General features: G+C 42.3%; 1 protein-coding gene across 3 annotated transcripts in view; it reads right to left on the reverse strand.

The window, feature by feature from the left end:
- The window catches only part of GRB2 (growth factor receptor bound protein 2), a 60,524-nt gene extending 33,015 nt beyond the window's left edge, over positions 1-27,509 (reverse strand). For 2 of the 3 annotated variants that reach the window (XR_013996997.1, XM_081110319.1), the window contains exons 1-2: positions 27,229-27,509; positions 20,935-21,149 (exon numbers count right to left, since the gene is read on the reverse strand). Coding sequence is in view for 2 of the 3 variants with exons in the window: in XM_081110319.1 (XP_080966445.1) it covers positions 20,935-21,012 (78 nt within the window). In the remaining variant the exon portion in view is untranslated. The remainder of the gene's footprint in view (positions 1-20,934; positions 21,150-27,228) is intronic. The other variant, XM_081110320.1, reaches the window with a different exon arrangement.
- Positions 27,510-27,612: the final 103 nt, after the last annotated feature.

The raw sequence follows: 27,612 nt of genomic DNA on the forward strand, positions 1-27,612 counted from the left end.
CTAGGGTGCCCTGGCATTTTTTTGTTTTCAGCTTATTTGCACATGCTTAAGCAACCTCAAAGTTCCCTGTTGTAGGGGAACTGTATAAATATATACAGGAAGTCCCAAAAATGTATACACACTTTGAATCATAAAGTCAGTGTTTATTAATATACAGTTCATTTTCAAAATTTGAAAGAATCTACAGAATAATCTAATGAATAATTTTTTTTTGCCAATACCTGTTTTCAAACTGATGACTGTTCTGGTCCAGGCACTGCTGATAACGTGAAGCAACGGTATCACAAACATCAAGAATGATTTTGTTCAATATTTGTGTGCCCTCAATTTGTTGAACGTTGCCCGTTTTGCACTGTAAACTTTATCTTTTATATATCCCCATAAAAAAAATTGGCACTTGAGGATAAATTTTCTTTGTTCAAAGTTTTGTCTGGCTTCACCCATAATTTCAAATCAGTTAAACCTGAAAAGGAGTGAAAATTAAGTGAGCTATCAGCTGTTAAAGTGTGTGTACATTGTTTTGGGACACCCTGTATTTTTGAAGCATTACATATATTCTTGGTAAGTATTAGTGTCACATATTTTGCCATAATCCTAAAAGTACCCACATATATTCCTAAAGCACTTCAGATTGGTGAATGAGCTTATGAGTTTATCACCCTTAGCCCAATTTGAGAGATGAGAAAAAGAAAGAAAGTGCACTAACATCTCAGACAGACACACGGGCTGACTACAAGTACTCGAACGAGATAACCCAGAATTTCCCAGCCTCTTTAAAAAAATCATCAACGACCCCTATAAAAGTTTGCTACCTCAGATATACAATATATCTATTATGTACTGTATGCATAAAGAGAGTAAGATTTTGGGATCCAGCAGATATTTAATGTGTTGATTATTACCAATAAACAATAGATACAGGTATGGAATAATTTTCACTTTATCCCTGTTCTTAGTATTTTAAATTGCTGGATGTAGGACAAGAAAAACAGAAAGAAAAATTCCATGTGTTGTCAAGTTTATCCCCTCTAGTCCCATTAGGTGCATGGGCTTTATCTTGCCTTGAAAAAGCAGAACACTATATATCCACCCGCCCACATGCTTTTGCATTAAAAATCCAGCCAGCGTGCCTCTGCTCCTGTGGGGGACCTGAGTACAGTGGTGTGTGGGCCAATCTTACAAAGGGCACAGCAGCCCTCCACCCCAGCCAAGACCACCCAATTACTAATGTGAAAATCCTGACAGCCAAGTGAAGTACCGTAATGACAAGCTAAAGGCTTGCTCATTTGGGGAGTAGAGGATAGAAAGACAATTTGGAATTGTCCGAGTTCGGTAACGGAGGAAACCAGCAATGAAATAAAGGTGCTCAGCAGAGTCTGTTCTGCTCACCACACTTCAAAACCTATTCCTGTCGCAAGGTACGCGTGTCTGCTTTGGGGGAAAGGGAGATTACCTTCCATCACATAGATCTCCTGGTTTCCAACATTAAGAATCACGAGGCCCTTTCTCAAAGGCTTTCAACACCTAAATTATCTTCTCTGGTCAATGTATGACCAATGCCCACCCACTAATAGCTAACTGCCAGGTCTTCTACTCCTTGACCTCCAAAATCTGCTACTGGGGGTAGGCTACTACCATTTCCACTCCCAGGAGCTCCTTCTGCTTCTAAGCTTTCTCTCTGGAATACCTTTCCCACTTTTGAAATTATGTGGCTTGTGTAGAGGAGAGTGATAGATACACTGTTTGATCATTATTTCAGGAATGCTGAAGTACAATGAAGGCAAAGCATGTTATATTTGGAAATGCTTTACTAAGCTTCATTCTTATGAAATTACAACTCTGAATTGTTGTTAAGCTTGTCCTAAGAGCAAATCAGCTAAAGAACACCAAGACTGGGCTGACCCGGGGTGTGTGTACGCCAGAGACTCAACGTCACAACTGCACGCCAGGAAGTCAACCTGAGAGATTCCTGTAAAGTCTTACAATGGCCCCTTTCGGCTTCAGGGACAGCAGGAATGCTTCCACAGCCTTTGCTCACTGCTGGTTCCTCTTCAAATGTTTGACATTCCTCAAGGTTCTCCTTTAGGTATCTTTCTAAACATACAGTTTCACTTCAGAAAAAACTCACTTCTACACAAACTTTCATTACTGACTATACCAGCCGTGGGCAAACTACGGCCCGTTTAAAATGAATAAAACTAAAAAAAAAAAAAGACCGTACCCTTTTATGTAATGATGTTTACTTTGAATTTATATTAGTTCACACAAACACTCCACCCATGCTTTTGTTCCGGCCCTCCGGTCCAGTTTAAGAACCCATTGTGGCCCTCGAGTCAAAAAGTTTGCCCACCCCTGGCCTATACTCTACTGGGATATATCAAATCTGGGTAGCCCAAATCAACCCATTCAACTGCCTGATACATCTCTTTTTCTGGATGACTCACAAGCACCTCAATCTTAACTATAACCAAATGGAACTCACGAGAGTCCAAAAAACTTCTATTTCCCATATTACCTTTCTCAGGTAACAACGCCCACAGCCGCCAAGTTGCCTTAGCCAATCTTCTTCCTTACCCCTCCTCAAGTCTACTTACCTCTATCATCCAGATACACGTCCTCTTTAATTACATGTCTCTACATAGTGTCATGTCCAGACAGATTTCCCTTTCTTTACCACTTGCTGCAAAAATTTCTTTCCTAAAAAACAGCTCTGATGTTAGTTCCATGCTCAGCATCCTTCAATTACTTCCCACCCTGGCTGGTGGGCTCAGCTGGTTGGAGCACTGTCCTGTGCACCGAAGGGTTGTGGGTTCCAGTCCCAGACAGGATACATACCTGGGTGGGGTTTCAATCCCTGTACAGGAGGCAACCGATCGATGTTTCTCTCTCTCCTCTCCTTTCTCTCTAAAATAAATAAAAAACATATCCTTGGGTGAGGATTAAAAAAAAAAAAAAAAGAATGAAGCCCAATATTCAGCCTAGCATATGCTAGTTTCTGCCCACCTCTCCAACTACCCCTGCCATCTCCCCACAAAGACCGCATTCTGACTATAGCAAAGCTACCTGCAGTTCCCCCCTCACCTTCATTCCTCTGCTCTCTGCCTGGAATGCCCTTCTCTCCATATTTATTAACGCAGTCTTATCTCTCTCTTCAAAACTTGGCTGGGGGGTGCGCAGGCGGGAGGAAGTCAATAAGGGAAAAGGAGGACATAAGTAATACTTTCAACAATAAAGAATTATTTTTTAAAAAAAATTGGCAGAGCCCTGACCAGTTTGGCTCAGTGGCTAGAGCGGTGGCCTGTGGACTGAAGGGTCCCAGGTTCAATTCCGGTCAAGGGCATGTACCTTGGTTGCAGGCATATCCCCAATAGGGGGTGTGCAGGAGGCAGCTGATGGATGTTTCTCTCATGGATGTTTCTAACTCTCTATCCCTCTCCCTTCCTCTCTGTAAAAAATCAATAAAATATATTAAAAAAAATTTTGGCAGAATGACCCATCAGGTGTGAAATCTATCACCACCACTGTTCTTTCTAGGCTGTACCTTGCACACACCTCTCCTGGTGAACTGAAACTAATGTAGCATTACCACAGGGTGTGCCCGCCTATGTCCTCCACAGAGTAGCGTCTGGTTTTATCAGACCCATAAACAATAGATACTTAACACCTGTTCGAGGAATGAGTTAATCTCTCCTTTAATAAAATACTGACATAATACAGCTTACATTTATTAAACATGTATCATGTGCCACAATCCAAGACAAATTAGGCTATTTCATCCTCATAAGTCCATAAGCTGGGTAGGTATTATTCCACCTTACAGATGAGGAATCTAAGGTCCATTCAAATACACCAGATAACTTGCCCAAGGAGACACAGTTTGTAAATGGAATATGTAGGACTGGAACTCAGGTCTGACCAATTCCAGCGTCCATGCTTGTAACCTCTATGTATACTTCTTTGCCACATGTTATTTGACACAGTCTTTAATAGACATCCCACAGAGTGTTGCTTGACTGTTTTGACCAATACTTCACAGAATCAATGATCTAGCTAGGTTTCTATTCCGGGTTTATAATTTCTGAAGCTGAGGGAATAGAGTTATATTGGATTAAGAATGCTATGGACAGCCCTGACCAGTGTGGCTAGGTGGTAGAGTATTGGCCCATGTACCAAAGGGTCACAGGTTGGATTACTAGTCAAGGGCACATACCTAGTTTGCAGGTTCATTCCCCGGCCTGCTCGGGGCACAGGTGGGAGGCAATCGATGTATCTCTTTCACAGTTTGGTATCCAACCTAATCTTTCCATCCTATCCAGGGGTAAAGGGAGAGAGAGAGGAAAGGGGAGAGAGAAATAGAGAGAGAGAGATAAAGAGAGAGAGAGAGGGAGGGGGGAGAGGGAGAGAGAGGAAGGGGGGAGAGGGAGAAAGAGAGAGAGAGAGAGAGAGAGAGAGAGAGAGAGAGAGAGAGAGAGAGGAACATGGATGCGAGAGCAAAACATTTATTGGCTACCTTTTACACACACACACACACACACACACACACACTGGGGATCAAGCCCAAAAACCTGGGCATGTGCCCTGACCTGGAATCCAACTGGCAACCTTACTACACAGGACAATGCCCAACCAACAGCCACACTGGCCAGGGCAATAAATTCTTTTTATTTGTCAGTTTTGAACCTAATACCCAAACTTCTGATGGCAGACCATGAAGAAAAAGAAAGTTCAAACTAATCTTGTAAGCCTCTCCTCTGTTCCTAGCCACCTTATTTTTAGGACATTCCTTGGCAGCTCTAGTATCAAATGATTGCTATACTGAGCATATGTGCACTTCACAAACTGGCAGGTGTCTGCTTCCAATCCTAAATCCTACTCTAGCTCCGTCTGCTGCCCACCCAGATGCTTCCATTAAAACTGAGAAGTCCACGAAGGGGACAGAAGCTAATGGGTCATCTTACACCAGATCTACTGTTAGCTGTCTCAAAACAAAACCACAAAACCTCTAAATTAGAATCATTTCATCTTCCTGGACAGAATCTGATTATCAATGACTTCTATTCTGTTGTAAGTAATGGTACAGAAAATTACACTCGTCTTTTACTCAGAATAAATTAGTTCCGTATTTTTAATAGAAGCCAAATGGTGAAACTAGTAGGAGACAGCAGGGACAGGCTATTCTGGTAAGATGTTGCATTTACAATCGTGGTATAATGACTGAATGGTTTGAGCATATGGTACCAACGATAACAAGGCAAAAGGTTCAAGTCAAAGTACAATGGGATTGTGGGGGACAGAAATGATGAGGTTAAAAAAAAAGCACCACCAGTACAATTGGTCTTTAAATATAAAATAGAAGACAGTAACTGGAAATAATTCATACCGGTGGGTACCCAGGAGTTGCTCAGAAGCACCAAAAGATGAAGAGAACCACCACAGCAACGGATCTCACTCAGCATGTGGCAGTCCAAACCGAAAGTCCTCCCAACTCTCCACACTACGCAACCCGCCGCATCCGTCTATGGAAATACAACTTTTCCCTCCTTTCATATTTACATCTAATCAAGCCGTATTTTTCCTTTAAAACATCTCTAAATAAGGAAGTCCAACTAAGCATTACTTAAAATAGGGCGGGGGAAACATTCTACAATGCTCACCAGCAGTGGAATGGTTAAATTATGGGACATTCATATAATGAGATACTCTGCAGCTGCTACAAATGTTATTTATGAAGAGTTTATAATAGCATGGGTGGAGCAGACAATGAGTGGTCTTCTTAACCTCTATTCTGCCTCTGTGTAGAGCCATGAGGCTTGGGTGGGACTGACCCCCAACCAAATCTCCCAGGGCAAGTCTCTCCCCAGGCCCAGTGACCAGCTTAGTCCTAGGCTACCTGAGCCAATCAGCCCCAATCTCAGGACTTCTGCTGGAGGTGGGAAGGAAACACATACCTTAGAACAAAGCTAACACACAGCACAGGGCACGGCTACAAAAAAGGTATGGGAGACACTGAGCTGGAGCCCTGATTAAACCATTATCTGATTTCTATCCAATCTCTGAACTTTTTGATTATTATAAGCCAATGATACATACCTTTTATTGTTTAGGCTAGTGTGAGTAGTGTGTTCTGTCATTTGCAAACAATGGCTTAACATAATGGGCAAATATTTATATTTTCAAAAAGGCAATTTCATATACAGTATGACCTTGACTTTTAAAGTATCCAGATAAATTATTATAGGAGTTCCTGGGTGGAGGTGGGCAAAGCAGCGTGAAATGGGGAATGGAGGACATCTGTAATAGTGTAAACAATAAAAAAATACTAGGAAAGACAAATATAATCAGTTATTATTTCTGGGCAGTGGACTGGGCTAGGTTTGGGTACTGATCAGGAACCATAATATATATTTTAAAATTACGAACAAGAGACTGCCAAATTGATCACTGTCTTTGAAATTCACTCCATATACACTCCAACCCTCAATGAATTCTGCCACCTGAGATGCCATTTTTTTCTACTATCCAACTCTCAGCCATTTAGAATCAGTACACTCTTACTTCCTACCTATAAGCCCCACCAACTTCCTTCACTACATCTGATTCTATCTTACTACAAATCCTCTAAATCAGTGTTTAATCAGATGTATTTTTTAAAAGGATCTATTTCATATAATCGTTCTCTTTACTAATTGTTTCACAGGCACATAGAGCCTCACCAGCTCAACGCCAAGTTCCTAGTAGACAAAAACTGTCTCCCTGGCAACTCAAAAGCTTGCTGACTGACCTGGAAAAAAAAAAATCTTAGGAATGTACAGTTGACTTTTGAACTGCACAGGTCCACTTATATGTGGGGTTTTTTTTCAATAAATACCTGTGCTATTTTTTGATCCAAGGTCTGGAGTCTGCAGATGTTAAGGGCCAACTGCATGCATTGATCTATGCCATTTTATAGGCTTGAGCATCAGAGGTTTTTGGTGTCCACGGGGGATGGGGTGGTCCTGGAACCAGTCTCCCATGGATACCACAGGACAACCTGAGTTTTTTGTGTTTTTTTTTAATATATTTTATTGATTTTCTACAGAGAAGAAGGGAGAGGGAATAGAGAGTTAGAAACATCGATGAGAGAGAAACATCGATCAGCTGCCTCCCGCACACCCCCTACTGGGGATGTGCCCGCAACCAAGGTACATGCCCTTGACCGGAATCGAACCTGGGACCCTTCAGTCCGCAGGCCGACGCTCTATCCACTGAGCCAAACCGGTTAGGGCAACCTGAATTTTTAGGGAGTCGAGTTATACAAGCATTTTTTACTGTGGCGGGGGGGTCAGTAGCCCTAACACCCACGTTATTCAGGGTAAACTACATATGATGATGTTTTTCATTTTATATCAATTTACCATTACATTTTCATAACCTAAGAGTTCAAAATAGGATATAGCAAAACTATTTAACTTAAATGACTTTAAGTTGGAACAAGGAGTAGCAGTGTAAAGTTCTAGTAAAATCGAAGATGTAAAATTTTAAGGCACAGACAACCGTATGTTGGCTTTACTATGTCGAAAGGTTCTGATTAACCTTATGTTGAGAAAAACTCCAATTCACCCCTTTGCTTCTTTTAAGCTCAACTGGTTCGTCAATATAAGACTCCTGAGACAAACACTGCAGGCTGGCATGAGCGAGGTCGGCTAAAGATTGACTGGCTGACTCTAGCCACCAGCCTATTTAAGAATGGCACCAGTCATGATAGAGATGGTGTTTAAAAAACTGACTGACTAGACATATACCACTACTAGAAAAATAACTCAAAACATACATACTCCTTGGCTTTAAGGACAGCATTACTTGATTAACACATGAACCATCATATTACTAATGAAGAGGCATTGGCCACTCAAAATTAATGAAAGCTTAAAGCTAAAGCTTAGGTCAACTCATGGAGCCAATGACTAAAGCCAGGTCCCTCTAGAGATACAAATTCATTATTTTTTTAATATGATATGGACTGTTAACACAGATCACCCATGCAACAATTTTCAAGCTCCAAGTTTATCACCAGTATGTACATCCCAAGGTCTCGCTTCTATGGGCAAATTTAAAAAGAAAAATTAGTGCCTTGTTGACCCAGAAGAACTGAAATGTCAGTCTATGAACAGATTTTCAGAAGCTAGTCAAAGCTGTCCGTCTTGCTTTTCTAGGCAGATTTTGCAGACTGACTAACAGTCCTTGTACCACTTGCTCATTTTGACTTCAGTATCTTGTTCGGTTTGGACCTGCTCCAGGTTGGCTACAGCTATGTTTGGCACCACAAAGCACGCTGCCAGTCCTAGCTGTGTTGCTAATAAGAGGTCAGAAAGCACCCCTGGAAATACAGGGACACAGGAAGAGTTCAAACACTTGTTTTAAGCACAGTGTCCTAGCAAAGCTTGAAAAACAAGAAATTCTTTCCCCCAATCCACCTCACCTTTACCAGCAACGCAAACTCAAGAGAATCTATAATAATAAAAGCGTAATATGTTAATTAGACTGGACAGTGAACAACCTTCCGGACAAAGCCGGGTCTGCAAGGGTCGAGGCAAGCCACCATGGCTGCGAGGGTCAAGCCCCTCGCACGGACTCCCTGCACTGGGCCTCTAGTACATGATAAGAAAAGCCTTCTCTTCTCCCAATCTAGGCCTCTGTGGAGCTGGTCTCTGGCACTTTCTCTTATGAGTTGTGTAAACTATAGGCTAGAACAATCATCAGGGTTACTGTAAACTATTCCTATTATTTTTCCTTGTTTTTCTTATACAAGGAAAATAAAAAACAAATTTAGGAAAGAAAGCCATAGTGTTTAGGGCCTCCTTCCATAGAGATTATTTCTTACTGTATGGATCATTGCTGAAATAAAATGCCACCATGATTATGGATGGAATAAACATTCAAAAACAAAAACTGGTGGAAAATGGGAATTTTTTTGGACATTAACTTAAAAATAAAACCGACTGAGTATTCTTTAGGTCACATGCACAGTAAAGAACAATTATACTTTACAAAGACTCAAAGGAAAAGTAGCAAGAAACCTAACCAAGCGGTAGTGGCACAAACTAAAGGAATGAAAAACTACAATGGAAACTCAACAGTTCCTATTTCTGGTCCGTGTCGCCTAAATAAACGCAAAAACAGCTGAGGCAACATAAGAATGAAGCCTGACCTCTGACAGGGCAGTGGTGGGTAACAAAGACTGAGCCTCATTTACACTGAGCAGGAGGAACCTGCTGTGGGTTTCAGCGCTTCCTTTGCTCTGCTGTGCAAATGCTGGGATACAGGAACCCTGAGATCTGAGAAACAGAAATATGTGGTGGCCAGAGGCACACGATGGAGCTACGGAGCAGTGGAGGGGCACCTGTAGGAGAGAGACTTCTGGAGTCTGGGCTTGCTCTAAGTCAGTGGTTCTCAACCTTCCTAATGCCACGACTCTTGAATACAGTTCCTCATGTTGTGGTGACCCCCAACCATAAAATTATTTTCGTTGCTACTTCATAACTGTAATTGTGCTACTGCTATGTAATGTAAATACCTGATATGCAGGATGTATTTTCGTTACAAGTTAAACGTAATTAAAGCATAGTGATTAATCACAACAACAATATATAATTATATATGTGTTTTCCGATGGTCTTAGGCAACCCAGGTGAAAGGGTCGTTCGACCCCAAAGGGGTCGCGACCCACAGGTTGAGAACCACTGCTCTAAGTAATGAGGGAAATGAAGAGGCAAAAGTTATACCAGACAAAAGGAACAACATGACTGAAGACCAGGAGATGTGACGAAGTTCAGGGAACTATACAACAACTGAAAACTGACCAAATTTTGTTTAAATATAGCCACGAAGGTTAACTGATCCATTATTGGACACTATTGGCAAAAATGTTCATCGGTGAAACACAGTAGAGTTTTTCCGGTGAGGGTAGCAAATTGTGCAAAATTTTGGTGCCAGTTCACACAAAGGATCAAAATGACTTCACAATAAGGGCAAGGCTTGGCCTAAGATTATTTATGTGAAGCAGAATTCTGAAAAGACAATAATTATGGTTTTGCTGAATCCAAAGAAACGCTGCCTCTGCTCTCTGGATGTGCCTCAGATGCTGCTGTCTGCACATTTCACTCAAGACCACATTACACACGCACTGACACAAGGGCCCAAATTAGAAGAGTCAGCGCTAGACCAACATCTCACAGGTCACCCGGCGGAGCTGCTCTACTCGCACTCTTCTGGCCCTTCCATTTTCACTAGTGAAAACACGTAACCAACTGGCAACAGGTTCCCATTCTGCCTCTGCACAAGCTGGAGCTAGAAAAGGTGCAGCGCCATGAAGAGGTTGTGGGAAATCAAAGGTCCACAAGCAAAGGGCCTCGTGCAGAAAGGGGAGCACTGTGAGAAAGAGACCCTTCCTCCCCAATTCTAATCCTAGTCCCCGGTAGCGTTCTGCATTCCCACTCCCTTCCCAGTTTTGCCCAAGGACCTCACCTCTAAACACCAGAATATGTTTTTTGTTGTTAATCCTCACCCAAGGATATTTTTTCATTGATTTTTAGAGGGGGGGGGCAGAGAGAGAAACATCGATGTGAGAGAGAGACATTAATTGGTTGTCTTCCGCACGTTCCAACCAGGGCCAGGTATTAAGTCTGTGACCAATGTGTGTGCCCTTGACTGGAATTGAACCTGGGACCCTTCAATCCATGGGCTCTATCCACTGAACCAAACGAAGGCTCATGCTATTTTCAATTCATAGAAAGTTCTAGTTTAAAAAAGCCCCCCTTAAACATGCTATTCAATATTTTGTGCATACAAATATGTAGCAGAAACCTATTTCCACGAAATATTTCTTTAAAGGGGACAGTGGTGTCAGGGATGTGAAGTTTGAGTTTGAAGGCACTCAGCTAAAGTTCTAACAAAATGTAAAAGAAGTATCTTGATTATTTTGAAGCTCTGGCATATGCCATGCTATTATCAATATGGCTCATGTCTACTTTCGTAACTGCCAAATACACAGAAAGGCAATTACCCTTCCAAGTTTAAGTGTTCTAGGACAACACCAACAACTCTTCAGAGCTGATAATACGCTTTGCTAATGTTAGAAACAGAAGTCTTAGCAAGTCAGGCATATCTGGATGGACAAAGCAGTCATGAGCATTGCTAAGTTATCTTAGAAAACTCTTTGATACTCATGTCTGACTAAGTGTGACTCAGTCAGGATACCCAGTGTGTGCCTGTAAAACAGTGTATTACTAAATATTATGTGTGTCGTGAACCAAGCCTTTGCATTAATCACAGTACCCTTCACCCAGGAAGTATTCAAGAACTTGTTGCTATGATTCACCAAGATACTGGCTAAGTAGTCTTAAGAATTTATCAAAATTCTACCTACTATCATGACATACTCAAGGTAAAAATAATTAATCAACCAGACCTAAGAGATATCTATAGAACACCACCCAACAACAGCAGAATAAAACACCAACTCAAGCACACAGTGGGACCCTCCTCAGGACCATATGCTAGGCAATAAAATGACCCTCAATAAATTTAAAAGGACTGAAATCACCCAAGGTATGTTCTACAAGCAAAGTGGAACTAAAATTAACAATAGAAGGAATTCTGGGAAATTCACAAATATGTGGAAATTAAACACACTCCTAAATAACCAATGGGTCAAAGAAAAAAAGTAACAGGGGAAATGAGAAAATACTTCGATGAGATGAAAGAGATGAGATGGATGAAACAAAGCAACTGCATATCCAACTTTATGGGATGCAGCTAAAGTAGACATAGTAGGAAAGTTATGGCTGTAAACACCTACGTTAAAAGGAAATTTGTACTATAGTTCATTTACAAATTGAGGTTGCTATTCTTTTATATATAAAACCCAATCCTAAAAGCAGGTAATACAAGAATAATTTTTCATCAGGTTACAGTGGGGCCTTGACTTATAAGTGTCCCGACTAACGAGTTTTTCGAGATACGAGCCGTCTCTCGGCCGATTTTTTGCTTTGAGTTGCGAGCTAAAATTCGGGTTACGAGCCAGCTTCAGATACCCCACCGCTAGTTGGCGCAGCGAACGTCACAGTGAACGCCACAACATCAGCCCAGCATCAAATGTCTCACTCGTTTACTTTAAGATTTGACATACGAGTAATTTGAGTTACGAGCTCCGTCACGGAACGAATTAAACTCGTAAGTCAAGGCCCCACTGTAACTGAGAGTTTGTAGATGAGAAGCAAACCCTTTTTGTGAGGCCTTTAATCCTATATAATAAAAGCCCAGCCCTGACCGGTTTGGCTCAGCAGATAGAGCGTCAGCCTGCGGACTCAAGGGTCCCAGGTTCGATTCCAGTCAAGGGCATGTACCTTGGTTGCGGGCACATCCCCAGTGGGGAGTGTGCAGGGGGCAGCTGATCGATGTTTCTCTCTCATCGATGTTTCTGACTTTCTATCCCTCTCCCTTCCTCTCTGTAAAAAATCAATAAAATATATTTTTAAAAAAATAGCCCAGCAACCATAATGGGGTAATGACCAGAAAGACCACTCGACCACTCCCTATGAGGTGCACTGACCATCTCTCGATTCCTCCCCTCCAGCCCGCAGGCTCTGATTGCTGGATGGCCAACGGGGAACCACGGGTAACTGGGGCGGGGCTGGGGACTGGCAAGTGAGCGGAAGATGGCCCTGATCGCAGGCTAGGCCTAGGGGCCCTACCCATGCACCATTTCGTGCCCTGGGCCTCTAGTATCTAATAAAAAAGGAGTGAGGGGAAGAACATGCAGATATCTTACACTTTAATATACACCACCAACAAATTAATAGCTAAATTTGAAAATTACTTCTACAGTTTTTAAGGGTAACAGCTATTCAAGTGGGTGAAGTTATAGTATAGGTGCTCAAAGAAGACAGATAAAGGGCTTCTGAACACAGAATGTGAATTTCCAAGTTAATGAAAACATAAAAAGAACACTGATTCTTTCTGCACCAGTAACTGAAATTTAGGAAACTAATTATGTTAATCTCAAGGAAATACATGTAGGGCTAACTAGTTTCCCTATGTGAGGCCATTCATCTGGATATCCCATGTAGACAGTATTAGCACAACTCCTGGGAAATTCATATCAATTGCAGGTTCAAGATTTACTCTCTCACTCAGCTCTAACATGAGACTTTGAGAGTCTTAATCATGATCTTCTCTGCTAGCCTGGCATAGAAATCCTTTTGAGCTACTGCTTTCTAAAGACGCTGAGTACACTTAAACAGAAACCCCATCTTCTTTCCAAAGCTGAAGTACCTGCTTACTTTCATTATTAAAGTTTTGAAGATGGTTTCACTGTTTCTTGTCAGACCCAGAAAATATAGTAAAGGTAACTATGGCTATATTCATTAAATGTTTGTGGGTTTTTTTTCTGAAAGGTTACAGAAAAACTAATGACTTCCTCTGTGAAAACTTTGCTTTTTACATTATTTAACAATGAATGAAACATGTATTTGTTCATTTAATTTCAAAAAGTGATCTGGGTGACAAGAGAGACCAAAGACTTAAGAATGGAGAAACTTGTCTTTCACACACAATCCTTTATCAATAATGTGCGTTCAGCAGAGCTTTGGGTCAAGATTTTAACAGTTCTGAATTTGAGGTAGTATCAGGACAAGCACCTGGCCAGTTATTTAAATGGGCAGAGTCGTGTGACTTGCTGGTTACCTGAGTCAGCGGTTGGACTGACATCCCCTTATCAAAATTACACACTTGAATAACATTAATAAAATTAATTAATGACAGTAGGCACTACTGTCTGCTTTATGCTAGTCACTGCTTTAAGCACACGAGTATATATTCGTTCTTTTGAATCTCACTGTGACTCTAGGAAGGCAAGTGCTGTTGTTTCCATTTCACAGAAGGGAGAACCAAAGCACAAAGCAAACTGCCCAAGATCACAATGCCTGAATGGCCATTGGCTGAGCTGGGATTCAAAAAAGTTAGGTGTAGCCTGGAGAATGTGTTCTTCACAATACAATAGATGTTTCTCATTCCATACCCACAAGGAGCTGAAACTGAGGGAGTATCGACCAAAAGGGCCAAGATTTTCCTCAAAATGTCATTTTGAATCACTTTTTAAAAGGTCTCTAGGTTTTAATGACACTGAGTATAGCTACAGTGAACTTTAGCCTAAGGATTTAAAGTAGGTTAAACCTCAGCCATTAAGAAACAAACCAACCCACTCCGAACCGGAGCACTTTAACTCTTTAACTCCCTGGAATATCCATCAGGGTAAGATAGATGTAAAATGTTAACTACTTTTTATTTGAATATAACTTTGTTGTAAAACAACTAAAGAATACAAAAAAAAAAAAAGAGAGAGAGAGAGAAAAAAAATCACCAGGAATCCAGCTCCCTGGAGATAACGTCTTTTAGGGGACCATTTAGAAAAAGTCTATGTATTAAATAAGCAAACAGAATAGACAGCAATTTTCTATAAATGGGCTCACTCTCTAGTTTAACACCATCTGGGCATGAAAAGGCCTTTAAGGGTAGTGGTTAAGAACATGGAATCTGGACTCAAAGCGGCCTGGATCTAAATCCTAATATGTGAACCTGGGCAAGTTACTTAACATAAGCCTTAGGTTTTTGATCAGTAAAATGGGGATAACAGCATCTGTCATTACAGGATTATTGTAAGGATTAAAAGGAATGCAAGTAAAACACTTAGTTTAGTACAAGGACATACTAAGCACTCAATATACTAGCTATATGGTTACTTTTTAAAAGGGGGTTCACTTAACATATCTCTGTGCAACTGTAGATATTATTGTGTTGATACAGATTTACATCAATATTAACACCTTCAGAGTATTCCATTTTAAAAAACCATAATCTGTTTATGTAACTCCCTACTGATAGGCTTAGGTACCCCCCCCCCCCATGGTTATTCCATAGATTGGAAGATGCCCTTTTTATACATTTTAGTGTCTCTGAAATGCACATTACATTTTATAATTTAATTAAATATTTTATTTTCTAGGTGGCACAGACTAATTGTAATAAACACCATAATGTCTATATTTTTTAAAATTAAGATTTGTTTAAGAACTCTTAAAAGTGGAATTCGCCGAAACCGGTTTAGCTCAGTGGATAGAGCATCGGCCTGCAGACTGAAAGGTCCCAGGTTCGATTCCGGTCAAGGGCATGTACCTGGGTTGCGGGCACATCCCCAGTAGGAGATGTGCAGGAGGCAGCTGATCGATGTTTCTCTCTCATTGATGTTTCTAACTCTCTCTCTCTCTCCCTTCCTCTCTGTAAAAAATCAATAAAATATATTTAAAAAAATAAAAATAAAAATAAAAATGGAATCGCCAGGTCATTTTATGTTCTGGTATATATCACCAAGCCAATATTCAGAAAGATTTTATTGGTACAAATCTCCACTGGAAGGAGGTGACAATACCCATTTCTCCACACAGTGGCCACCAAAGGGTAGGGGTCAATTTTTACTACCTTCACTAATCTGACAGGCAAAAATGAACTCATTTTTATTTGTTTGTTTTTTCATTGTTTTCATCACCGAGGTCAATTTACTTTAGATAGCATGTCCAATAAGTCACTCAGTAGAAGCTGCTGCCCATGCCTGGCAAGTGCAAAGCAGGACTGCAGATACCTTACATTTCCGGTTTACTCATCCCAACAGTTAAGAGGGCGTTACCATACTGTAGAGCGAGCTTCGCAGCCAGACCTGAGCACAAACCCCAACTCTGCCACTTACCAGATGTGTGAACCACAGCAAGTTACTTAACTTCTGTGCCTGTTTCTGCAGTCACGAGATGGGACTGATTTAGTGCCCCAATTCAGAAATTATGTATAACTTCATGGCATAGAGCACTGGTTCTCAACCTTCCTAATGCTGTGGCCCTTTAATACAGTTCCTCATGTTGTGGTGACCCCCAACTATAAAATTATTTTCGTTGCTACTTCATAACTGTAATTTTGCTACTGTTATGAATCGTAATGTAAATACCTGATATGCAGGATCTATTTTCATTGTTACAAATTGAACATAATTAAAGCATAGTGATTAATCACAAAAACAGTATGTAATTATATATGTGTTTTCCGATGGTCTTAGGCGACCCCTGTGAAAGGGTTGTTCGACCCCCAAAGGGGTCATGACCCACAGGTTGAGAACCGTTGGCATAGAGTAAATGCTCCATAAATGGTAGCTATTCAGTAATGACTTTAACTACCATGGCTCACAGAAGTGAAACTTGAAAAACCCCAAAGGAACATTGCATTTCCTTAAACATCTCTTTCTCCAAACAGGGATGACTGGTCTTCAGCCAGCCTCCCGAAAGGAGTCTTGTATAGGAACTGAAAGTTCATTCATTCTTAGTACCTACTTGGAAATAGTCCATCCAGATGACAGGGGAATAAATGAATATAATGAAAGGCAATCAAATTACCTGCTAGAAGAGAACTGAAACAGTCTTCATTCTCAAAAGAGTAAATGCAATATTCTGGATTTGGTCAACAAGATTGATAAGCATTATCAGCAGGCTAAAGCATACCAATACCAGACTAAAATAGTGAAAAAAAGAAACAGCCCCAACTTGTTATTTTTTTAGGTTTGGTCATTTAAACACCTGAAAGGGAGCTGTGTACCGAAATCCAGCTGTTGTGAAAACTGGACCCAAGTAAATCCTCTTTCTCGGAAGCATCCTCAATGTGTCTTCTTTTCTCAGTTACATGGGAGACTTACTCAGATGCCCCCAGCTGGCCAGCAGAAATCCCCCCGTTTTTCCTTTCAGCCTCTCTCAAACCACCCCGGCTTCATTCCTAGTCCTGACACCTATGCAGGCACTTATCTATCTCACAAGCTGGCTACTGCAACCTTCCAGGCTGGGACTCCAGGTTTACCTCTCTGTCACCCACTGTACACACAGGGCACTTTTACCATCCACTAAAAAACTTCAGATGCTTCTTAAGGAAAAGATAAAACTCTTACTGCGTTTTTCTTATCTGACTCCAATTCTACCTTATTCTCTACTACGTCACTCACAATCTATAACCTTATTCTAGCATTCCTATCTCAAACACAAGTACAACTACCACCCCCAACCCCCCGCTCCCGCCCTTCTCTTAGCCCTATCCTATTTAATTCACAGGGTCCAGTTCAAGTGATACTTCTTCCTCAGAGCTTTCTCTGACTTTAGGTCTTACCCATCTCTTCCCTTCCTAACTACTTTGGCAGTTACAGGTGTAACACAACTTCAGCATTTCATTAAACACCAGTGCACTACAAAGTACTGTTTGTGATCTTGCATAGATCATTTAACCTCTATGGGCCACTATTTCCTCATCTGTGAAATAGTAAGTCAAAATTAATAGATTTAAAAAAGTCTTCTTCTGTTCAAAAAATCCTCTAATTTTACATACTGCCATATACTGTTTCAGATATTAATCTTCATTTCTCGCATTTGATTTTAAGAATACCTGAAGAGAAAAAGTACATCATCTATTTCTTCCCCAACTCTCAAAGCAAGTTATCCCAGGATGTGGCTCAAGGAGATGCTCAGTAAATGTGACAGTGGAATAGAGACATCAGTGCTGAGATAGAAGAAAACTTCAAAGATCTGAGTGTGAACCCAAGATCTAGTTCTAAAGCAGCTTGTGCAACCGGGATAGGTAGGTAGTGCCAGACGAGTAGATGGTCCACTGTCGGCTCTCTTGTTGAGTTGAAGGTCTGCCTTAATGGAAAACAAGAATGGAATGAACACAGGCTCGAGAGCTCAAAACGGTTCTTAATTCCTGTGCAGCACTGTTTGAAGTATGTGTACATAGCCCCTAAGTGACAAATGCGACTTTCAGGTGAGCTCAGACACGTATGTGCGTTAGGGGCCTTGTTCAGTGGACAACTCCTCGTACTCTCAAGCCTGCCCTACAAAGGCGGGGCACCTGAGGTTCAGCTCAGCCACGCAAAGCCTGAAACCTGCAAGAGAAGAGCAATTCCTCCCATTTCTAGGCCCCAGCGCTCTTCTCAGAAAATACAAGCTTTTATAAGAGGGAAAGTCATGCAGTTCTATTTCAGGCTTCCAGTAAAATGTCTTTAGTTTTCTCCCTTTTCTCAGGGCAGTACACGTCAATGTGTAGATAGAAAGTAAGAAAGTGGTCTGCTGGAGGACAGGAATCAACATTAACCAAAAGTTAACCAGGAACTCTAAGACAGTGGGAGGATGCGATCCTTCCAAACTCTAGTCAGAAGCAGAGGGCTAAGTCCCTTTCTATCATTATATTAAAATAAAATGTATTAACACCAATATGCTCATGCCCCCTTTATCAAGAGGGCAAATACATATATCCCTATTTTAATCAAGTTAAACTGGTCAATGCTATTCCAGCCACTTCTAAACACGTTTTAAGATCCTAAAGAGTTATCAAATCAAATCAGAGCCACTCAAATGAAGCCAGTTACTCTTTGAATAATCAAATGAAGGAAGCACTGTTGTTGCTGTTGTTTTTTTTACTAACAGCTCTTAACACAAAGCAAACGTCCCTCATAGCCCTCCTCTTCACTCAGCTGTTACACAGAATTATGAGACAAAGGGCAACTCCTGTATTATCACTTTTTTTTTTGGAGTAAAATCACAAGATTACTAACAAACAGCTAACGGCCACAATTCAAAAGCAATAATGGCATTATGACTTCATATGCCAGTTCTCTACCAAACTGGAAAGAACCAAGTACCCTTATTTTTCTCTGCCCAGCGAAAATCTGCAAGTGGGAGCACTCTGAGTCACTTTCTCTCCCATCATGACTTCTCTGGGGGAATGTTAAACAGTATCACCTCCTCTAATTATAGGGGGAGGAGAGAAGGGTTTTATACTTGTCCAAGAGGTTACCAATTTAAGTTGGAGAACTTATAAAATGTTCACGGTCTCGGAAAGACTTCGGTGATAGTAAACACGGAAAGGTCTTGTCTGAAAATTCTTAAAAATCCTCAAATCCCTTCTTTTGTTTTACTTTGCTGCTTTAGTGCTAAATATGCAATGGGATAAACTTAACAGAAAAATATGAACCATCAGGCTTTCATTTAAGTTTCTATGGTAATAGAGACATCAGTTTGTATTTTAAAAAACCACAATGCCCGGGCAGCCTGGCTTAGTGGCTGAGCATCAACCCATGAACCAGGTCACAGTTCCATTCCCGGTCCAGGCACATGCCCGAGCTGTGGGCTAGATCCCCAGTAGGGGTGTGCAGAAGGCAGCTGATCAATGATTCTTTCTCATCATTGATGTTTCCATCTCTTCATTTCCCTTCCTCTTTGAAATCAATAAAAATATATTAAAAGAAAAACAAAAAACAACAACACTCGGCGCCAAAGGGTTTCATCCAGGCTACAAACGTGGAGATCTGAGGTAGCCAATCTTATGATGTCACCGTCGGATTATCTGCTGAAAACAGTAATCACCTATGAAAACATCAAATTACCTCCTCCGTATACCAATGATACAGAGTAATTTCGAGGTCTAAGTTGCATTTGCTCTGATTTCTAGCTCTCTAAGAAAACAGAATGAGAAGACATATGTCACTCTAAAACCTATAGCTGGTTTGCTTTCTGGCAATTTTGTGCTGACTTGGAAAATACCCTCAGAGAGTTTGGCATGACAATAACAGCTTTGAATAAAACACACAGTTTTTTTCTCCTTAAAGAGCTCTTCAATATCACCTTTTATGAAATACAACTTACACATTTAACATTAAACTACTATGCAGTAACTTCAGAGAACTCTATGCCTTTGGCAATGAGAACAAAATATAACTCTCCATGGGTCTGCATAGCTTAAAAAAACAAACACAAAAAACTAGTTATTTTTAAAAGGACCATAATTCTACATTTCCACCTTCTTCCTCTTTGTAAAATTCTAATCATTTCATTCAGGGATAGTCAACAAACAGTAGCAGTTTCCAGCAATCAGACTAAGGCTCAGAGGGGGGGAAAAAAAGTCAAAACTTGAGACATGGTGAATATGCAAACACTAAAGTTCAAGTTTTCCTCATTTAAAGTTGACACTATTTGATAACACCCACCTTGTAAAAAAGTAAGTTACATATCCAAAAGGGCAAGCTGCTCCAGTCAACTAAGTAAACAACATAATTAACATGTGCCAGGTGGAAAGTGAATCCTCATGTAAATAGTGGGGTTCCAAATGAGCTGCAAACTGTAAAGCAGCTTATTTTTTTCTAAACTGTCAGCAGGTTTCTTTTGTGCAATTAGAGTTTAAAATGGGGTAATTGCTCCTCAAGTTTCTTCTAAGAATATTGAAATCTGACTTGTACAACAGCAAACTGAACCTTATTATTTAGAACTCCATTGTTTTTTTTTCCAAAAAAGAATAAAAACACACTGAGTTATTTAATGAGTTTTGGCAGGTATTTAAAACTACCTCTCTAAACTAGGGGAAATTAATTCCTAACCGACCAGGATCACATTCCAGAATGCAAACATCTTTGACTATGTAAAATAAGACTAATGGAGTGCTTTTACAGAAATACTTCAACTTTAGGTCTTTCAAAACATCCCCTAGTTTTTTAATAAAACTCTCCAAGGTAAATCAACCTACTTCCTTACTACAGTCATATTGCTTTGACTTCGCTTGAAATAGTACCAATATCAACAAGCAAAAAGAAATACTCGAGGCATTCACACAAAGGCAGTTAAAGACCATACATCACACACACACACACCACCCTCTTAAGTCATATTTAATATTCTACTCAGCGTCCATCTCAGCTATCCAGATCTCACACGATGGTAAATGTGGGCAATGAAAGAAGGAGCACGGCTTCTTTGTGTTACCGGGCAAAAGAAGGTAGGTGAGTACAAGCAGAGGCCATTTCAGTATTTGTTTGGCAGCAACACTTACCTTGAGGATGTCCCCCCTTTTGAAGCTCAGCTCGTCGTCTGCAGTGGCTTTGAAGTCATATTTGGCGATGGCTTCCATTCTGAGCGCTGCTCAGTGCTCAGCAGCCTGAAGCAGGGGGAAGGGAGTCTTCCCTGCTGAAGCAACCCAGCACTCTGGGCTCAGCCTCGCCTCTCTTCTGGGACTGGCTCCTGCACTCCGGGACACACAATGCCACCCTGAATCAGAAGACGGATGATTGAGAGAAGTGGCCGGGATTGAAGGCAGCCCCGCCCTGCCAATAGGCCTGCTGTCCCAGCCCCCACGCCCCCTGGTTAGGCTGGCTCAACCCTCCTCCCTCCCTTCCAAGCAAGAGCCCAGATCTCCTTCCTCTTTTCAGCCTCAGGCCCAGGCGACTGACAGGCCCGCCGGCCAATGGTGGCAGCAGCTCGAGCTATTCCAGAACACACTTCCTCTTCCTTCCCGCTGGGTGTACACGGTGAGCAGGAACCACACCGGTGCAGCCCCGTTTGGTCTCCACCTTTCCTCCCTCACTCCTTACACTCTTCTCCAGGCACAAAACGGAGCCACTGAGAGAAGGCCTGCCCCTGGGGATGCACCCTACTTTCCTCAGTTAAATAGGCCTGTCTCCCTCCTTTCCCTGCTGACCTTCCTGCTTTTCTGAAAAATGCTGGGTCCTCGATCCACAGTCAAAAGCAAGCAATGCAAGCTTTGGTCCTGAGCTGCTTCCAACTCTTCTCAGAAACTAAACCTTGGTCTGCTCCTAGGAGAGCAGGAGAAAGTGAACACAAGATCTACTTTTTTATTCAGTTTCCTACTGAGCAGAAGACACCAGAGAAGAAGGTCCAACAGCCTTTTTTCAGCCATTTGCTGCTGGATCCTCTGCTATTCTTGCAATAAGGCCCCTAAAGACCTGCAAAACTTTGGGGTCTCCAATAGCCTTTGAAACAGATGTCCAAGGTTTAGTATTCCAGAAGCAACCTCCACATTATTTTTAACTAGCCTAAGGAGCAAAGCTGACATTCTAATCTACATTTGAAAAAAATCCTTTTTATAGAATGAGCTGTCAGAAATTGTGTCTGGGAAAAGAAAATGCAGGGAGATGGTGCCAGAAAGTCAAACACATCTCTCAGTTACCTGAGAACAACTGCTTTGCTCAGAGCCAGCAGAGTACTGGTGCAAACTGTATTGTGCAGGTAGAGTCTGTAATAACCCTCTGGTGTGTACCCGGTGATGGGGAACTGTGGGCACCACAGACAATCACTACTGTAGTACAGTCTCCAGCCCTGAATATGGGACACAACCTAGACCTTTGCAGAACAAAAGGAAAATAAAGCCTCATTCTTATTTCACCAGTCACTGTTTTCATACGGTGAAAACAACCCGAATCCTGGCAGAATGGGGACAGATTATTTATAGTGACACTCTTCTTGGATAATTACCACCTAGCAGAGAACTCATTTGAAGGATACGAGTGATTATTATCCTTTTGTTCTAAAGTTACCAAGTGGGGCATTAATCAAGTATAGCTGCAAATGGACTAAGCGGTAAACCAGCGGGAATATTAAGATTAGAGAAAAATGAGTATCACCAAGGGGAAAAGAAATTACCCAGTAATAAAAAGTCCTCCAGTCAAATTCTAAAAGCCAAACATTCTACTACAGGTAAACTAATAAACCAAACTAATGTTTACTCTATCAGGCCAGACCTAGGATATCCTATGTGGCACTGGCCCAAAGAGAGCAAAGAAAGCAGTCTATGAAATATATATATATATATGTAAAAAGATCAGTCTCAGAGTATTTATTTTTGCCTGTCTTCAAAAACCCCTTACTTATACCCTCTGTAGTGTAGTTCTTATCAAACTAATCCATGTAGATAATTTTAAAAGTCCGAGTATTGAAATTTATGAAAAAGAGCAGTTCCCTACCCCAACACCCACAAGTAATCACCCCCAATTTTGTTTTTTGCTTTCTCTTTGTATTCACTTACAATATTTCTAAGTAATATGCTTCTGTTGCTGTTTCTTAGTTTTTTCCAGCCATCATCTATCACCTGAAAGATGAGACCCTAACTATTCCCCACCCCTGCTAATATCCTCTTGCCCCATCCCAGTAATATCACATATTCTGGTTTAAGCAGTAGTATTACAACATGAAATATTGTTCACTGGTGATTTAAATAATGTATTGCAACTTCTTTTCTAGGACAGTCCTTTAGTTTTCCCCAGCATTAATAACTGCTTTTCCTCTTTTGCTTACTTTCCAATGTGTGTACCTACATTTAATTGCTTATAAATGCTCCAAAATCTCTGCTACAGGCCTATCAATGTTTTCCACGGACCCAATTGCTTATTTGAAAGGGTCTCCAAGTCTGATTGTTAGGACTATGCATCAATGATAGGAACCTGAGTAATACTTAGGCAGATCTAAAAAAGCAAAGAGTTTCATTTTTGCAAAATGGAAGTGAGACAAAAACCCAGAGCACTGTCACTGTCCAGGCACTATGTCGTAACAGGGCATAAATGTCTGTTATTCAGGACTTCAGACGACTGTAGTGTAACTGAACAGCCGTAGCATAAAAATCAAGACCGTTTTCAACACTTGTTTTACTGCTGTTACTCAACTCATCTACCACGGGTTTCCTAGAAAAAGCCTAAACAAACTAACAAGTGAAAATCATGTTTCAAGTGACTATGGCTTTGTCAGATACAACTTGATAGAAATGAAACCCAAGCACAACGGATACTTCTGTGCCAAAGAGCACCTCATGGAGAAAACTTGAAGATGTCAGCTTAACAGGCTATCCACTGAAAAGAGCACATAGGCCAAAGGGACTCAAAAGGGTGTGTTCCCTTAAAGACAGAAAAATATGTTATCACATACGCAACACTGTTTATTAAAAGGAAGAAATCTGAGAGTGAAGGCAATGTCTAATCATTTCAATAGAGTAGATGCTGCTGTTCACTTCCCAAGAAAATGGGTTGGGAGTACACTCAACACTGAAGCCTAATGAGAGTATGTCTCAACTGTTCCCAGCACACACCTCCCCAGCCCATCCCAAGCAATGAATTCTAAGAAGGCAAGTGTCCTCAGCTGGAAGATGGAAATAGCATCTACCTCATAAGGCCATTTTGATTACTGAAAGAGACCGCCCCTGCAAAGGCCTTAGCAGAGCCTCTGGCATAAAGCGCTGAGGTGTTAACTAGCATCACCGGTCCCATTTGAAATATTAGTCCGAACGTTTCCACAGTCCATCTAGAACTTCTAACTACATACAGATGGTCTAATAGGCAAATTAACAGTCCTATTAAGTATAAACTTTAAAATTAAATTGCTCCACATCAGTCCTAACAAAGCTCAAACATTTACACATATAAAAACTAATCACATCTATAGTCACATACGTATTCTATTAGGCTTTTAAATATTTACTCTATATACACAGAAAAGTATACATTTCAGTTGAGTAATTTAAAGCCACACTTGTCTCATTATTCTATTCTATGCCTGTACTCTGTAACAACAGTTTTGATCCTTGGACCAGCTGCATCAAAATCACCCCATTCAGAGACTGATTCACTGTGGGGGTGCCTTCTGGAGTTCTGCAATGTAGTGGCCTTAGGCCCAGAACCTAATTTTATATAAGACTCACTGGTAATTCTTATGCCTGCTACATTTTAAGAATCACTGCTGTACCACCATAAGGGTGCCTTAACCAGATTTTAAACTCTGTGTTCCAGATAATGCACTACAACATCTTTAGATAACAAAAATCATGCATATTCACTTGACACAACTGGGAAAAAGCCAACTTTGACAAAACCAAGACTCTCGATGGTCATTCAGTAGTGCCAGAAAGTTCTGAATTAAGTAAGTAACCATTACTTTCTCCCAGGAGCGCATGGTGGGTCTCTATTCTGTATTGTTGCATTTCTCCAAAATCTATTATTCTTCTGCTCTAGGTAATAATTAGAACTGTTGCTGCACAACATGCAACACAATAACAGAAATTATTGAGAAAAATCTCTAAATACCATCAACCAGTAGTATTTAAAACCCAATAATCCTTCACATCTGAATATACTGGCTGAGGAAGTGAACAGCCTCAAGCATTTAAATGCTTGCTTTTAGTATCAAAGAAAGCTGATTAAAAGCGCTAACTTCTTTTTTTATTTCGGAATTTAGAAAATTTTGAACAAGGGAAGGGGCCGCAAGACAAATAAAGTCTTTTCTTTCTCCCCCCAAAAATCCAACAACAATAAAAAAGAGGGCTGATTCTAGCATTTGTAGGAATAGATGCCTGATTTTTTTTTTAATATATTTTATTGATTTTTTTACAGAGAGAAAGGGAGAGAGATAGAGAGTTAGAAACATCGATGAGAGAGAAACATCGATCAGCTGCCTCCTGCACATCCCCCACTGGGGATATGCCCGCAACCCAGGCACATGCCCTTGACCGGAATCAAACCCGGGACCCTTCAGTCCGCAGGCCGATGCTCTATCCACTGAGCCAAACCGGTTTTGGCGATGCCTGATTTTTAAAAGCCTGGTAAAGTACATGTGAAACGAATTTAATATGTATGTCAACTATAGTTTAAATGTAAATATGAAAATAAAATACTTTTAAAGCCCGGTTACAAAAAAATTAGTACTATTGCAATGGGCAAGCTCTAATTGATCAAAGGTCTAAATAAATTCTATTCCCTTAAATGTTTCATGTTATCTTAATTCTATTGAAATATAGGAATATGGTAGGTTTTCATTTTGTTTTCGCTGTTGTTTTTTTTACCTTAACCACCGCCCCACCCCCGCTGAAAGCCAGCGAGAAGTCATACAGCCCCAGATCGACCCAGTCTTCCTTACTAATGCAAAAGTGACACAGGAAGAAAAGCACCAGCTGGCACAAAAGCATGATCCTAAGACGAAGGAAACAACTAAAACACGAACGAAACAAGCAAGCTACGCTCGTGACCTGGTGCAGTATTGATTACTTGGGGATGAATTCAATCCTTTGAGCCTGCCTCTCCGTTCCCAGGGGGAGAACGGAAGGCTCGCAAGGCTCTCTAGCAGCCCTTCTGGCTGCCTGAAGGAACACAGTGCACGCTTGAAAGTAAAGGCTTGTGAGGCAGGAAAAGAGGCTACCTTCCCCGGAGAGAACACGGCATCATTAAATGAGGGAGAACAACGAACTGCGCGAGGAGCAGAACAATTATGCCAGCGAGGAGACTACAAGGAAGAAAGGGAAGTAGATTAGAAAAAAAAAAAGGTGGGGGGCGGGGGAGGGGGCGAATGACTTGCATGACACACAAGCAAGCACTTAGTCAGTGGCAGGGAGGGAAGCAGACAGCGAGGGAAGGCGACAAGTGCAGGAGCACGAAGTGAAAAGGGGGCAAGAAAGCCAGAGAGACTAATGCTAATGTCCCTCGTGTCTTCTCCACTCTTTCCCGAGCGCCCACGGGACTCAGAGACCTCGCGTGCACTTCACGCAGCTCCGCTGCAACCTGTGCTTCCACGGCCTCCGAAGCCAGCCTAGAATAACCCCTCGCCAAGCTGCAGCTCCTATGGCTGCCCATCCTGGATGGCGCGCGTCACGGACGAAAACCACCCGTGCTGCGCTCTCCTCTCGCTGACATCTTTCCTCAGAGCGTTCCAACCACTCGACCGCGGCTGCTGATTTTTCTTGACAAACATGTTTTCGGCGAGTAGTTCGCAAAGGGGGGCCGCGAGGGGAGGGGGAGGGACCGAAGCACAGGCATCTGGACTGTCTCCGGCAGCACACGTTCCAACGCGCGGCACCAATAGGGTTGGGGGGTTCCCTCCGGAAATTCAGCCCAGAGACACCAGGGGATGGAGACCTGGTGGCCGTGCAGGTCCACGGGGCAGCACTCGCCCCATGTGCAGCCCGCAGAGGATCCCCCCTCCGGGCCAAGTCACACTGACTCACAGAAGGAGTAGCCCGTGCTCTCGGGCTGCTCCGGGGTCCTTCTGCGCAAACCCCCATGAAGAAGGCATGAAATAGAACTAGGAGCACCCCCCGCCTTTTGCTCCGGGGTCCGGGGGCTCCGTCCTGAGCCGAGGGCCCCGGGAGGACAGTCCCCAGGAAGGAAGCGCCCCAAAAGAGGAAACGTGGAGTCCAGAGTCCCGGGGACCCCCTCTCCTGCCCCACACCTCGCCGTCCCGACCCCCAGGCCCGGCGGCCTCGGGAGCTGAGCCGGGTCCCTACGGGCCGACTCCCGCTTTGGAGCGGGGTTGGAAGACGCACCGAGCCAGCGCCGCCGCGGCCGGCCCCACTCACCGTGGCGCAGCTGCTCCGCTCCGCACCGGCCCCTCCACAGCGGTGAGTGGCCGCCGACCGCGCTGCTGCTCCCCGAGGGCAGCGCCTATTCCGGCCGCTGTCACCGCCACAATCTTCGTCGTCGTCGCCGCCGCTGCCGCCGCCGCCGCCCGGTCGCTGAAGCAGCACAGCCGCCTCGCTTCCGCTCCTCTCGGAGTCCCGCGAGAACTCCCCCGCCCCGGTCCCGCCCCGCCCCGCCCCGCCCCCGCGAGATTTCCCCCCGGCGGAAAGGCCCAGGGCGCATGCGCTCCTCCGCGGCCGGCTACCGCTGTTAAACCTTCTAGATGCCAGGGCGCCTGCGCGAGGCCGCCCCGCAGCAGGTGGCACCTACACGGCTCCGCCCCT

This window comes from Myotis nattereri (genome assembly GCF_964212035.1).
Source record: "Myotis nattereri genome assembly, chromosome: 16".
Taxonomy (NCBI): Eukaryota; Metazoa; Chordata; class Mammalia; order Chiroptera; family Vespertilionidae; genus Myotis; species Myotis nattereri.